The 14,684-nt window shown below is 48.3% G+C and overlaps 2 protein-coding genes and 4 non-coding genes across 6 annotated transcripts in view; 5 read left to right on the forward strand and 1 right to left on the reverse strand.

Moving 5' to 3' along the window:
• LOC144167400 (lipopolysaccharide-induced tumor necrosis factor-alpha factor homolog) overlaps window positions 1–14,684 on the reverse strand; it is a 48,288-nt gene that overhangs the window by 12,404 nt on the left and 21,200 nt on the right. The window lies entirely within an intron of this gene.
• Window positions 6,766–6,837, forward strand: Trnah-gug (transfer RNA histidin (anticodon GUG)). Its single transcript has one exon. It is a non-coding gene; the product is annotated as a tRNA-His (tRNA).
• Window positions 7,024–7,095, forward strand: Trnah-gug (transfer RNA histidin (anticodon GUG)). The gene has a single exon. It is a non-coding gene; the product is annotated as a tRNA-His (tRNA).
• Trnah-gug (transfer RNA histidin (anticodon GUG)) lies at window positions 7,540–7,611 on the forward strand. The gene has a single exon. It is a non-coding gene; the product is annotated as a tRNA-His (tRNA).
• On the forward strand, window positions 8,572–8,643 carry Trnah-gug (transfer RNA histidin (anticodon GUG)). Its single transcript has one exon. It is a non-coding gene; the product is annotated as a tRNA-His (tRNA).
• LOC144170925 (uncharacterized) lies at window positions 9,870–11,098 on the forward strand. The gene has a single exon (XM_077700925.1). It carries the CDS (start codon window positions 9,905–9,907, stop codon window positions 11,096–11,098), a length of 1,194 nt encoding a protein of 397 aa, XP_077557051.1. The 5' UTR covers window positions 9,870–9,904.

Below are 14,684 nucleotides of genomic sequence, written 5' to 3' on the forward strand. Positions count from 1 at the left end.
CGCTCGTCTCTTTATTCTCGTCTTTTCTAGCCGGCGCCAAGGCGCCGGCTAAGAGCGCCAACCAGAGGGCGCTACACACCTATTGAATGATGGACGCCAGTAACGAAGGAAAAGGGGGGGGGGTGAGAGGAGGGGGGGTGCAGCAAGCAGTCCACCATGATGCGCGTGGCTCTCCTGAAGCTGAATGTGGGTGTTAAGCCCGACGACGTCATGAATAAGCTGCGCATTGGCCGGGACTTTGCAGTCGTCGTGTTTTCAGGGAGGAATCCGCGGTGCCAACGTCAGGGCCACATCCGGAGGGAGTGGGGGATCCCCGCTGCAACACTTGTCGGCGGTTTCGGCCCGAACCTGCCGACTGTGTGAAGATGTATGGGGCAGTGGCCACGAAAGTTGTCAAGGAGGACTGCTCGGAAATAATTATGAATGAGGAAGACTCCAAGGAAGCCGCGGGAGCTGACGGCAAGGGTGCAGGGGCCAAGAACACGGTGGAACCGCCACCGCGAATCCAGGACGTGTCGAACTGCCGAGTAGCCTCGAACAGAGCCCTAAGGAGAGCACATCTATCAAGGAAGGTGAAAAACCGCGGCTGATGTTACAGTGTCAACTTCAATGCCGACTGTGAAAGGGGCAGCGAGTGTCGAGTAAATAGGTAATGCTGTTAGCGGTGTGAGAGAACGCAGCAGTAGTGCGTCGCACAGCCAAAGTGAAACCCTCGTGGGGCGTGCGCTCAAAGCAACGCCAGAACGAAGTCAAACGTTCAAGCCGAGACCGAACGTTCCGCCTGAACGTGTTCCGAGATCGGCGAAGGCTTGATAGTGCTGTGTGAAGGCGGTGTGCGAAGGACGTTTCGGGCTCGGCAGGACAAGTGACACGTACTGGACGACCATGTATTCTCTTCATTGAAAGGTGGAGTGTTTCCGAATTAGCGATGCGTTTTGGAAACTAGGCTCTCCGTAGGGCACTCACTATGAGAAAAACGACTAAAAAACACTCGAATAGGCACGCTAAACGTCAGGGGGCTAGGAGAGAGGCGCAAGCAATGTCAACTGAAACGGTTGAGAAAGGAAAATTTACCCGCCGCGGTGGCTCAGTGCCTAAGGCGTTGCGCTGCTGAGCACGAGGTCGCGGGTTCGATTCCCGGCCGCGGCGGCCGCTTTTCTGATGGAGGCGAAAAGCAAAAACGCCCGTGTGTGCGAGTTCGGCGCACGTTAAAGATCCCCAGGTGATCAAAATTAATCCGGAGCCCTCCACTACGGCGCGCCTCATCGCCTGCGTTGCGCCGGCGCGTTAAACCCCACAATCAATCAACAATGAAAATTTAATCGACTTGCTAGCAATAAAAGAAACAAAAATTGAGAGTGAGGACCGTACTTGGTTAAACAGTTTGGAAATATTTACAGTGTCTGCGTTAGCCATGCAGTGGGGGTTTCTGCGGGGTGTTGTATTTTCTGTATAAATGCAATGAATCTTAGTGTAGAAAACGTGATTTCCTGTGAGTCAGGAAGGCTAGTCTTGTGTGAGTTTACGTTTGTAGATGTACCGTTTCGGTTAATATGCGTTTATGCCCCAAATGGAGTTCGTGGCACACATGAATTTTGCCAATCAATCAGGGGTACTTGGGCTGTGATAAAAACATGTTGTTACTCGGAACAAAAATTTTGCTTCGGGATGAGTTAAGCGCGCACCTCAGTGTGGCCCCTTTACGTAAAAATATGCATCCGGAGCATCATCAAAAGAGACGGCTGCCCGAGCCACGGCACTTTACAAGCAGTAACACTCCAACTCAGAGGTCTGCTACGTTGACGAGGCGGACTACCCCAGACGAAGAACGGCAGTGGCTGTTGTAGTAAACCGGCAGGGCAATACGGTCGCATCATGCTCCGTCACAGAGGCTAATCCCGAAATTGGGGAAGAAGTAGCCATTGCTCTGGCCGTTGCGGGCACGTCGGCCACTACCATTATCTCCGTCTCCGAGACCGCACTGCGAAATTATTTACGAGGGAGAATATCCAAAGCTGCAGCTAAGACAATTCAAAGCAAACCAATCCTGCCCTCACGACATATCCATTTGATATGGACACCAGCACACTCGTCTCTCCCGGGAAACGAGATGGAACACGAAGCGGCCTGAGGATTCAGCTACCAGGCCGACTTCGAAGACAACGTGCCGTCATCGACGGGGTGGAGGGACAGGCTGGCGACATATCAAGAAATTACCCAGCATTATAGATTAGGCTGACGCACACTTCCAGCCGCTCATCCTACACTTAGCCGAGGTAAATCGGTTGCATGGCGCAGGGTACAATCGAACACCTTCCCACGCTCCGCCCTGTGCCTCTGTAACTTTCCAGAAATATACACAGATAAGTGCAAGTGGTGCGGCGCCGCAGCCGCCACGCTCCAACACATGGTTTGGGCGTGTCCCAGTAAACCGGAGAGACCCCACGTGTACGCATTACGAGGCACGAGCAATGGGAGGCCGCGCTGCTTAGCTCTCAACCCGACGTCCAAACAGCAGTCTTCCAGCTGGCGGAAGCCGCCGCCAGGGCCCATGGGTTCCTGACCGCCGTCTGAAGGGACGAGGACACTGCCACTCCCAAGCAGTGACTCCGCCTTAACAGAGACGACTATAATAAAGTTTTTTCATCATCATCATCGGAGATTTTAACTGCGTCTGTGCGAGTGAAGACAAAAGTGGTGGCACACCGTTTATGGGTGAAAGTACGAAACTGTTGGTAGAGCTCGTTGAGGAATATGAGCTTGTAGACGTCGGTCAGTTAGCACCACCTTCTAAATGTCTGCGTATCACGTACTTTCAAGGATCAAGTCACGCGCGCCTCGACCGAGCATATGTGTCGGAAGTAGCCGAGGAATGTAACTCGTATTCGGTAGAAAATGTGTCTTTCAGTTGTCATTGCGTGGCTTCGTTCTCTACTGGGGAGCGAAAGGAGGAGGCGAACAAGTTTAACTGACAATTGTGGAAATGAAACGTGAAACTACCTAATGATCCTGTATTTCGCGACAAAGTGGATGTTCATTTGATTAAACAATTGGAAGATTACTACGCTGTTTGGGGTACTAAGTGGGAACTTTTTAAGCAACAAGTTCACATAGAAGCAGTAGAAGGAGCTAGCGTGCTAAAAAAGTTAGAGAAATTTGCAGTGGAAAAATTGCACTCTAACTTAATTGACACACTTTCTGATACTAGAACGCGACATTTCAAGTTTGTTTAAGGAAGATATCTCGGAAATAATAAGTAAGCTAGAAGCAACCGACAAGATCGGGTTTGAAGGGGCGATTGTCCGCGCACGTGAAGAAAGGTTTCTCGCCGGTAAGCAACCAACAAGGCGGGCGCTTTGCGAAAAAAAAGCGGTATTCCAGAAAGAGCGATATTGAGTGCACAATGTATCATGGTCGATTGAATGGGTGCAAAACATGCATACAAATTGCGTTTGTCAACCATTATACCGAGCTTTTTGGATTACCTTAAATGAATGAGTTCGAGGAAACATTTCTGGCCTTGGTTTCCCGGCGCGATTCGGAATTTATGCGCACTTTAGAAGAGGCGATAACTTTTGCCGAAATAGAGAACGCAATACCTGAATTACAAACTAGCAAAACACAAGGGCCAGTTGGGCTGATAGCTCAATTTTATAACGCTGCGGGAGAGTTTGCCGTTTTTTGTATTCTGTATTTAAAGAGGCGTATGAGAGGCAATCTTTCCGCTGTCAATTTTCAAGGACACGTACAGTGCTAATATCGAAATCGGAGAACATCTAAAACTGGAGTCAGTGTCATGTTACAGCCCAATAACACTGGATAATGTTGAGTACAATATTTTAATAATAGTACTTGCGAAACGTTTGCAAACAGTAATCACAACCAAAGTGGGGCCGCATGAGACGTGTGGAATCCGCGGGAGGAGTATTGTGACCAATACTCACGTGGCGAGGAGCGTTTTACAGTGTTGCGAAATGTTATACAGAAAGTGGCAGTATTGCAAGTCGACTTCGAGAAGGCCTCTGACCGGGTGTGTCACAAGGTTCTATTCTGTGTTCTTAAACATGTAAACCAGGGCGATGTGTTGATAAACGGAGTTTCCATGGCTTATAGCAACTGCTTTACGAAGTTAATTATTAACAAAAGCATCACAGAACAAATTCCTGTTTCATCTTTTGTTAGACAGGGCTGTCCAATTACCCACCATCTTTTTGGATATTTCTTGAACCTTTCTGTTCGAAGATTTTGCATAGACACGATATTAACGACTTTAAGTTGCACTCAAGTGAAGTGCGTCTGCTTGCCTACGCGGATGATGTACTTTGTTTTGTGTTGACAAGAGAATTGTGAGCAGTTCAGTAGCAGTCACTAAAGGATCCTGCTCCGGGACTGGTAGCTGGGTCAACTGGGAAAAGGGCCCGGGTTTTTTGCAGGGGGAATGGACCTCGACGCCAGACATATTTGAAAACGTATCGTGGACAATCATACCAATGCTCTACCTCGGTGTGCCGCTGGACTGCTGTCAGGACACCGGTGCGTACTGGCAGGAGGAAATTAATTTGCCTGAAAAGACAATAAAATGGGGACGTAGAGCTTTGCCCATTTTTTCACGGGCAACTGTATGCAATCTGCTCTTTCTCGCAAAACTCTGGAACAGTACAGGTGCTGCACTGTTTGCGACTACACGTGCAGAAGATACATCGAGTGTGTGCTGTATTTGTGTGGGGATCAACGCGGGAGCGAATGAGCAGGATCCATCTGTTTCGTAGAGTTAAGGAAGGAGGGTTAGGCTTGTCGCACATTTTTGTGCGGCAAATCGTGAATAGGGTTTTGTTTTTGCGGGACGCCACGGACCCAATTCTCCATACTTCCTACAAGTGGCACAGGTGAAAGTGCTTCCCGAATACATTGCATCGTCAAGTGATGATGATCGTTCTGTTGTAAAAAGGTACCTGAAAGACGTCGTGCTTGCGGTCAAATTTCTGGGTGCGCGCTTTTCGTTTGAATATCTGTACACTGTTGAAAGAAAACCTTTAACCATGCACCTAAAAGAGATGCTATTCCGGGCGATGTATCGGGTGAAGTACAATATCGGCCTTGACCAGAATGTTCTTTGCGTTTCAAGAAGATGGTTGACCCGGACTCAGTGAAGACAATATTTTTTTAAATTAAATACAGAAACCCTATCAGTAAAAGCGTGCATGGAAGGACAATGATTATTTGTACCCTGGTCAACTAATTGCCTCCTCTGTCAGAAGCGGGAGGCAATAGAGCATGTCTTCATTTTTGGGACGTCCTGCACAGAACGTTAAAAAAGACTTCCCGCACGCATCGCATGGTATCCGGTTTCTTTCAGTAGAAGCCCTAAATGGCTTTCCATGTGACCTTGCAGTGCTGTTATGCCTGTATGCAATATGGCGAAGACGAATGGATGTAAGGCACTCCGACATTGATGCGAATACTGTCGGCCAGTATTTTGCAGAGAATGTTAAGTCACTCCAGAAAGTGTCCGAGATGCAATGCATAGAAACCGAGTGGCTGCATGATTTTAGGAACCTTGCAACTTTTGGCGTTTTTAGCAGTTTTCCACAGCCAAAGCCTGGCCGGTGGGTTTTAAAAGGACAATAGTGTGTTACCTGAAAAATGCTGGAAATAAAGGGAAAAAAAAATTCCCCGGAAGCTGTCATCGTACACTGGTCAGTACCTTGCGCACCTGTACGTCCTCCCCGGACATCTGTGATCGTATAAAGGTTAGTACCTTGTTTTGTGGCCGCAATAACCCAGGTTCGAATCCTGGTCACGGCATTTTATTTTATTTTACAGCGCTCCTGAAAGGGCAGCCTATGAAAACGGGAAGAGGAAGGGGCTGTATGTGCTTCCGAGTTCACCGGACATTGTCTGTAGGACCAAATAACCACGCTTTTATTTCAGCTGTAGTTTAAATTTTGTGGACAGCCACGTAAAAGCACACCTGCACGTCCTCCCCGGACAGCCATGATCGTATAGTGGTTAGTACCTTGCGTTGTGGCCGCAATAACCCATGTTCGAATCCTGGTCACGGCATTTTATTTTATTTTACAGCGCTCCTGAAAGGGCAGCCTATGAAAACAGGAAGAGGAAGGGGCTGTATGTGTTTCCGAGTTTACCGGACATTGTCTGTAGGACCAAATAACCACGCTTTTATTTCAGCTGTAGATTAAATTTTGTGGACAGCCACGTAAAAGCACACCTGTACGTCCTCCCCGGACAGCCGTGATCGTATAGTTGTTAGTACCTTGCGTTGTGGCCGCAATAACCCAGGTTCGAATCCTGGTCACAGCATTTCATTTTATTTTACAGCGCTCCTGAAAGGGCAGCCTATGAAAACAGGAAGAGGAAGGGGCTGTATGTGCTTCCGAGTTCACCTTACATTGTCTGTAGGACGAAATAACCACGCTTTTATTTCAGTTGTAGTTTAAATTTTGTGGACAGCCACGTAAAAGCACACCTGCACGTCCTCCCCGGATAGCCGTGATCGTATAGTGGTTAGTACCTTGCGTTGTGGCCGCAATAGCCCAGGTTGGAATCCTGGTCACAGCATTTCATTTTATTTTACAGCGCTCCTGAAAGGGCAGCCTATGAAAACAGGAAGAGGAAGGGGCTGTATGTGCTTCCGAGTTTACTGGACATTGTCTGTAGGACGAAATAACCACGCTTTTATTTCAGCTGTAGATTAAATTTTGTGGACAGCCACGTAAAAGCACACCTGTACGTCCTCCCCGGACAGCCGTGATCGTATAGTGGTTAGTACCTTGCGTTGTGGCCGCAAAAACCCAGGTTCGAATCCTGGTCACGGCATTTTATTTTATTTTACAGCGCTCCTGAAAGGGCAGCCTATGAAAACGGGAAGAGGAAGGGGCTGTATGTGCTTCCGAGTTCACCTTACATTTTCTGTAGGACGAAATAACCACGCTTTTATTTCAGCTGTAGATTAAATTTTGTGGACAGCCACGTAAAAGCACACCTGTACGTCCTCCCCGGACAGCCGTGATCGTATAGTGGTTAGTACCTTGCGTTGTGGCCGCCAAAACCCAGGTTCGAATCCTGGTCACGGCATTTTATTTTATTTTACAGCGCTCCTGAAAGGGCAGCCTATAAAAACGGGAAGAGGAAGGGGCTGTATGTGCTTCCGAGTTCACCTTACATTTTCTGTAGGACGAAATAACCACGCTTTTATTTCAGGTGTAGTTTAAATTTTGTGGACAGCCACGTAAAAGCACACCTGCACGTCCTCCCCGGACAGCCGTGATCGTATAGTGGTTAGTACCTTGCGTTGTGGCCGCAATAACCCAGGTTCGAATCCTGGTCACAGCATTTCATTTTATTTTACAGCGCTCCTGAAAGGGCAGCCTATGAAAACAGGAAGAGCAAGGGGCTGTATGGGCTTCCGAGTTCACCTTACCTTGTCTGTAGGACGAAATAACCACGCTTTTATTTCAGCTGTAGTTTAAATTTTGTGGACAGCCACGTAAAAGCACACCTGTACGTCCTCCCCGCACAGCCGTGATAGTATAGTGGTTAGTACCTTGCGTTGTGGCCGCAATAACCCAGGTTCGAATCCTGGTCACGGCATTTTATTTTATTTTACAGCGCTCCTGAAAGGGCAGCCTATGAAAACAGGAAGAGGAAGGGGCTGTATGTGCTTCCGAGTTCACCTTACATTTTCTGTAGGACGAAATAACCACGCTTTTATTTCAGCTGTAGTTTAAATTTTGTGGACAGCCACGTAAAAGCACACCTGCACGTCCTCCCCGTACAGCCGTGATCGTATAGTGGTTAGTACCTTGCGTTGTGCCCGCAATAACCCAGGTTCGAATCCTGGTCACAGCATTTCATTTTATTTTACAGCGCTCCTGAAAGGGCAGCCTATGAAAACAGGAAGAGGAAGGGGCTGTATTTGCTTCCGAGTTCACCTTACATTTTCTGTAGGACGAAATAACCACGCTTTTTTTTCAGCTGTAGTTTAAATTTTGTGGACAGCCACGTAAAAGCACACCTGCACGTCCTCCCCGGACAGCCGTGATCGTATAGTGGTTAGTACATTGCGTTGTGCCCGCCATAACCCAGGTTCGAATCCTGGTCACAGCATTTCATTTTATTTTACAGCGCTCCTGAAAGGGCATTCTATGAAAACAGGAAGACGAAGGGGCTGTATGTGCTTCCGAGTTCACCTTACATTGTCTGTAGGACGAAATAACCACGCTTTTATTTCAGCTGTAGTTTAAATTTTGTGGACAGCCACGTAAAAGCACACCTGTACGTCCTCCCCGGACAGCCGTGATCGCATAGTGGTTAGTACCTTGCGTTGTGGCCGCAATAACCCAGGTTCGAATCCTGGTCACAGCATTTCATTTTATTTTACAGCGCTCCTGAAAGGGCAGCCTATGAAAACAGGAAGAGGAAGGGGCTGTATGGGCTTCCGAGTTCACCTTACCTTGTCTGTAGGACGAAATAACCACGCTTTTATTTCAGCTGTAGTTTAAATTTTGTGGACAGCCACGTAAAAGCACACCTGTACGTCCTCCCCGCACAGCCGTGATAGTATAGTGGTTAGTACCTTGCGTTGTGGCCGCAATAACCCAGGTTCGAATCCTGGTCACGGCATTTTATTTTATTTTACAGCGCTCCTGAAAGGGCAGCCTATGAAAACAGGAAGAGGAAGGGGCTGTATGTGCTTCCGAGTTCACCTTACATTTTCTGTAGGACGAAATAACCACGCTTTTATTTCAGCTGTAGTTTAAATTTTGTGGACAGCCACGTAAAAGCACACCTGCACGTCCTCCCCGTACAGCCGTGATCGTATAGTGGTTAGTACCTTGCGTTGTGCCCGCAATAACCCAGGTTCGAATCCTGGTCACAGCATTTCATTTTATTTTACAGCGCTCCTGAAAGGGCAGCCTATGAAAACAGGAAGAGGAAGGGGCTGTATTTGCTTCCGAGTTCACCTTACATTTTCTGTAGGACGAAATAACCACGCTTTTTTTTCAGCTGTAGTTTAAATTTTGTGGACAGCCACGTAAAAGCACACCTGCACGTCCTCCCCGGACAGCCGTGATCGTATAGTGGTTAGTACATTGCGTTGTGCCCGCCATAACCCAGGTTCGAATCCTGGTCACAGCATTTCATTTTATTTTACAGCGCTCCTGAAAGGGCAGCCTATGAAAACAGGAAGAGGAAGGGGCTGTATGTGCTTCCGAGTTCACCTTACATTTTCTGTAGGACGAAATAACCACGCTTTTATTTCAGCTGTAGTTTAAATTTTGTGGACAGCCACGTAAAAGCACACCTGCACGTCCTCCCCGGACAGCCGTGATCGTATAGTGGTTAGTACCTTGCGTTGTGCCCGCAATAACCCAGGTTCGAATCCTGGTCACAGCATTTCATTTTATTTTACAGCGCTCCTGAAAGGGCATTCTATGAAAACAGGAAGACGAAGGGGCTGTATGTGCTTCCGAGTTCACCTTACATTGTCTGTAGGACGAAATAACCACGCTTTTATTTCAGCTGTAGTTTAAATTTTGTGGACAACCACGTAAAAGCACACCTGTACGTCCTCCCCGGACAGCCGTGATCGTATAGTGGTTAGTACCTTGCGTTGTGCCCGCAATAACCCAGGTTCGAATCCTGGTCACAGCATTTCATTTTATTTTACAGCGCTCCAGAAAGGGCAGCCTATGAAAACAGGAAGAGGAAGGGGCTGTATGTGCTTCCGAGTTCACCTTACATTTTCTGTAGGACGAAATAACCACGCTTTTATTTCAGCTGTAGTTTAAATTTTTGGACAGCCACGTAAAAGCACACCTGCACGTTCTCCCCGTACAGCCGTGGGATTCCACTTCCGGCCACCGTACCGTGCGGACGGGGAATGGCAAGCTCCGTGCAAGGAGCGGTTTTAGCGGGCCCTTCGGCCCGCGGTAACAGGTCTGCTGTTCGTGATATCGATACCCAGGACTACCAAGTTATTCTGACCCATCTACCATCAGGACCATCTGCCCTTAACACAATATTTTTGCACGCGGACGTCAAAGGAAGACCTTACAAGGTGGAAGATTTTCGTGATATTCTGGTTCGTCTGGCGCTGCTCCCCGAGGTTGTCGCCTTGGGGGCGTACCAGATGAACCATTTGTGGGCGGTGACTTTCAAGGACGCTGAAGGGGCTCGGAAACTTGTTGCCGCCGGAGAACTTCGAGTCAAGGAACGTCGGTGCCTCGTGATCGATCCTCGAAACCAGGATGTCCGTTTAAAGCTCCACTGGGTGCTCCACCACGTCCCCGACGACGACGTGCGAAGCGCCCTGGGGCTTTACGGAAAGGTCACTGAAGTGACCAGGGACCGATGGCGTGTGCCAGGCTGCTCTGCGCAGTCTTCGACGACGCGCCTGGTCACCCTCCGGCTGAAGACGGGTATCAGCGTGGATGACCTCCCTCACCAGGTACGAGTCGCCGGCGAGATGGCCTTGCTGGTGGTGCCCGGGAGGGTGCCCCTGTGTCTTCGCTGCCACCGGAGCGGCCACATTCGGCGCGAGTGCCGGGTGCCGCGCTGCGTTCTTTGTCGTCGCTTCGGCCACGACGAGAGCCAGTGCGTACGCACATATGCCAACGTTGCGGGATCAGGGGAGGACGACCAGCAGTCGGAGTTTATTATGGACGCGGCGGACGCCGAGGAGGCGGCGAAGGGAGGAGGCGACGGACTGCCGCGCGGGGCCACGCCCACCGAGAGGGCCTCGGAAGACGCGGCACAGCAGCCAGCGCCCAAGGAACCCGGAATTATCGATGAGGTGCCTGAAGTGCCGGAAGAAGCATCCACGTTTCAGTCCACAGGCAAAGAAGAAAAGGTGCAACTCGAGGGAGACCAGACTGGGCGCATGGAACTCGGGGACGACGCAGCCAGCTCCTCGGTTGGCAAGCGACCCCGAGCAGAGGTGAGCGACGAAGGCACCGAGGCGCTGAACACCGGGAAACCGCCGTCCAAGGCGGCTCCACAGGTTCGACGCGCATCCCTGAAACCGAAGCCCAACATACCTCCGGATCGTAACAAAGGTCGGCCGTCCGTCACCTGAGTCAGACCGTCGAAAAGGGTGGTGGGAGTGGGGGTACTGAGTGCAATGCTCACGCTACGGGACTTAAGCACGACGCCTGGATGGGACGTTACGCAACGATGGCAAGGTCAGGCCCTGGTAGAGCTGAGCAACCGCGCAACCCGGAAAAAGCACGGACAGCCGCACCCGAAAGGAGCGACACACCGACGGGAATACGAGGAGCATGTAAGCTGACGACACGAACAGTACTGTCTGCTTTGTTTCTTTCCCGTTCTTAAATGGCAGTACTTCAAAGGCCGCTACATATAGCCACGCTAAACGTGCGAGGCCTCGGAGAAAGGCGCAAACAATGTCAATTGCGTAGAATAATGTACGAAAAAGAAATCGATGTTCTGGCGATACAGGAGACGAAGATAGAAAGTGAAGAGAGTACTGAAAAAATGATAAAACCTTTGTCAAACAGCTTTAGTGCGTGTGTAAGCCATGCAGTGGGGTGTGCGGGGGGGTGTTGCATCTTCTTTAGAAACAATGTTGGTATTCAGATCGAGAGTGTTGTATCGTTTGTGTTTGGTAGGTTTATTGTATGCGATTTTGTTTATTTCGGCTATAGTTTTCGCGCTTTGTGTATTTATGCACCAACGGTGTGCCGAGAGGGAAATGTGTTCTTTGAATCTATCGAAGGGTTTTTGGATTGCGAAAGGCATGTCATTTTATTAGGTGATTTTAACTGTGTTTGCGAGAGGGTAGACCGATCTGGCGCCAGTAAGTGGCAAGATTCCAGTACTCAGCTGCTGACAGAACTGCTAGAAAAACACGAGTTAGTTGACGTCGCCCATTGCTCTGATAACGTGAACACGCTACGGTTCACGCATTTTCAGGGGGCTAGCCACGCCCGCTTAGATAGGATTTATTTGTCGGGCGATTTAGCTCCCAACTGCAAGAGCTATAACGTTGAGTATGTGTCTTTCAGCGATCACTGTCTCGTTTCTTTCTGGCTAGGGGGGAGGAGGAGCAACTTCAAGACGTTTAGCTGGGACCTATGGAAACTAAATACAAAACTTTTAAGTGATGAAAGGTACAACGATGATGTGATGGAAGCTTTCAACAAACAAAAAAGTAACGAAAGCATGGCCTGGGGAGATAGATGGGAACGTATAAAAGAAGATAGTAAACTGTCCGCTGTAGAAAGGGCAGCAATCATTGCAAGGGCTGAAAGAAAGAATGAGAATGAGCTCAGGAGTAATCTTAAACGCATGCTCCAACTGGAATGTGAAATGCCGGGCGCTTTCAACGACGACATCTCACAAATAAAAAGCAGGTTGGAAGCCATCGATAAAGAGCGATACCGGGGAGCAACAATACGTGCGCGCGCAGAAAGTTTGCTAGCGGGGGAGATGCCCATGAAAAGGGCCTTAAGCGATGAAATGAGGTACGCAAAGCGGAATAAAATTGAAGAAATACTATGGCAGGGACGTTTGACTAAAGATGTAGAAAACATAAAAGCAGCTTTCATTGAACATTACACAAATCTTTTTAGCACAGCTCACCCTTGTAGCGAAAGATTTAGGCAAGATTATCTTAAATTCATGCCAAGACTGGAAGATGAGGTGAAAGTTCAACTCGAAGAACCAATAACATTGCCAGAAATTGAAGCAGCCATAGGCGACTTAAAAGTGGGCAAAGCGCCGGGGCCTGATGGTCTGTCAGCGGAATTTTATAAGAAGTTTATCGGTGTAGTGGCGCCATTCTTATTTCTCGTTTTCCTAGATGCTTTTGAAAAAAACGAACTACCAAAGTCATTTACAAGAACACACACGGTGTTGATTCCGAAATCAGACGATCCTGCTAAACTTCAAAATGTAACGGGTTACCGTCCAATCACCCTTGCTAACGTAGACTACAAGATTTTTATGAAAGTACTGGCAAAAAGATTGCAGAGAATTGTAACATCGCTTGTGGGACCACACCAGACATGTGGAATCCGGGGTCGGAGCATACAGACAAACACACACATTGCTCGCAGTGTGCTGCAGGGCTGCGATATGTTTAAGCAGAAAGTAGCGATGCTACAAATTGATTTCGAAAAAGCATTCGACCGCGTCTCTCATGAAATTTTGTTTTGCATTTTAGAACATGTCAATGTGGGTGACGTGCTTTTCAGGGGTGTCCGAATGGCTTACAAAAATTGCACCACACAGCTCATTATCAACAAGAATGTAACAAAAAGTTTATCTGTAGAATCTTCGGTGAGGCAAGGGTGCCCAGCTTCACCTCTCCTTTTCTGTATTTTCTTAGAGCCTTTCTGTTTAAGAATAATAATTGACAATGACATTCATGGTTTTCGTTTGCACTCAAGTGAAGTGAAGCTATTAACCTACGCCGATGACGTCGCGGTATTTTGTGAGGATAAACAAAGTGTAGAAAAAGTAATAGTTGTCACTAAAGAGTTTTGCGGTGTCACCTGCAGTTCAGTGAACTGGAATAAATGTTGCGGTTTTTGGTACGGAGAGTGGGCAGCAACCCCAGAAGTGTTTCAGAACGTTAGCTGGTCGACAACGCCAGCACGTTACCTAGGAGTGCCTTTGGAATACCATCAGAATAGTGAGGAGTATTGGAGTGGGGAAGTGATGGGTCTACGCGAAAAAGCCAACAAATGGGGAGGCCGCGCATTATCCGTTTTCGCACGGGCCACCGTTTGTAACCTTTTTCTCTTGGCGAAACTGTGGTACGTTATGCAGATATTACATTGTTCAAGGACGCATGTCCAGAAGATTCACCGTGTCTTTGCTGTCTTCGTGTGGGGTTCGCTGTGGGAGCGTACAAGCAGAAGTAATCTGTTTCGAAGTGTGAAACACGGAGGAGTCGGTTTGTGCCATGTGTTTTTGAGGCAAATTGTGAACCGTTTTTTGTTCCTAAGGGATGCGGAGGATCCTTTTCTGCGCACGTTTTTTGCAGATGACTCTTCCCAATGTACTACCTGAGTTTGTTGTGTCCTCCAGTAACAGAGGACCTATACGATGCAAGGGTTTTTTGAAAGAAGTTGTTGATGCTTTTCGGTTTCTGGCGGTACGTTTCTCTTTGGAATATCTGTCTACTGTGTCCAGGAAAATGCTAACAAAAGATTTGAAGGATATTCTTTTTCCGGTGCCCCGTTACAGGTCAATGTATTGTAAAGGACCTGGTCAAAATGTTTTGTCACGTGTAAAGAAGATGGTTATCCCAGCGTCCGTGAAAATGTTTTTCTTTAAGCTGCACACGAACGCTCTTCCAGTAAAGACATGGATGCAGGAAAAGGGGTTATACGAGGTTTGGTCCAGCACGTGTTCTTTGTGCAATAAACCAGAGACTGTGGAGCATGTTTTCATGGAGTGCTGGGATGCCATCTTCTTTTGGGATGTCCTGAAGAAAGAAGAACCCTGAAGAAAGAATTGCCTGTAACACCACAGGGAATACGGTATCTCCCCGTTGAGTGTTCTGATGGTGTGCCGTACGACCTCATAATGGCTGTAGCATTGCATTCAATTTGGAGGTCGCGAATGGCTGTACGCCATGCGGACGTACACGCCCAAACCGTTAGCAAGTATTTTGCACAAAGCATGACTTCGAT

This window comes from Haemaphysalis longicornis, unplaced genomic scaffold (assembly GCF_048455015.1).
Source record: "Haemaphysalis longicornis isolate Haplotype H1 unplaced genomic scaffold, Haemaphysalis longicornis Haplotype H1 scaffold_2, whole genome shotgun sequence".
Classification (NCBI taxonomy): domain Eukaryota; kingdom Metazoa; phylum Arthropoda; class Arachnida; order Ixodida; family Ixodidae; genus Haemaphysalis; species Haemaphysalis longicornis.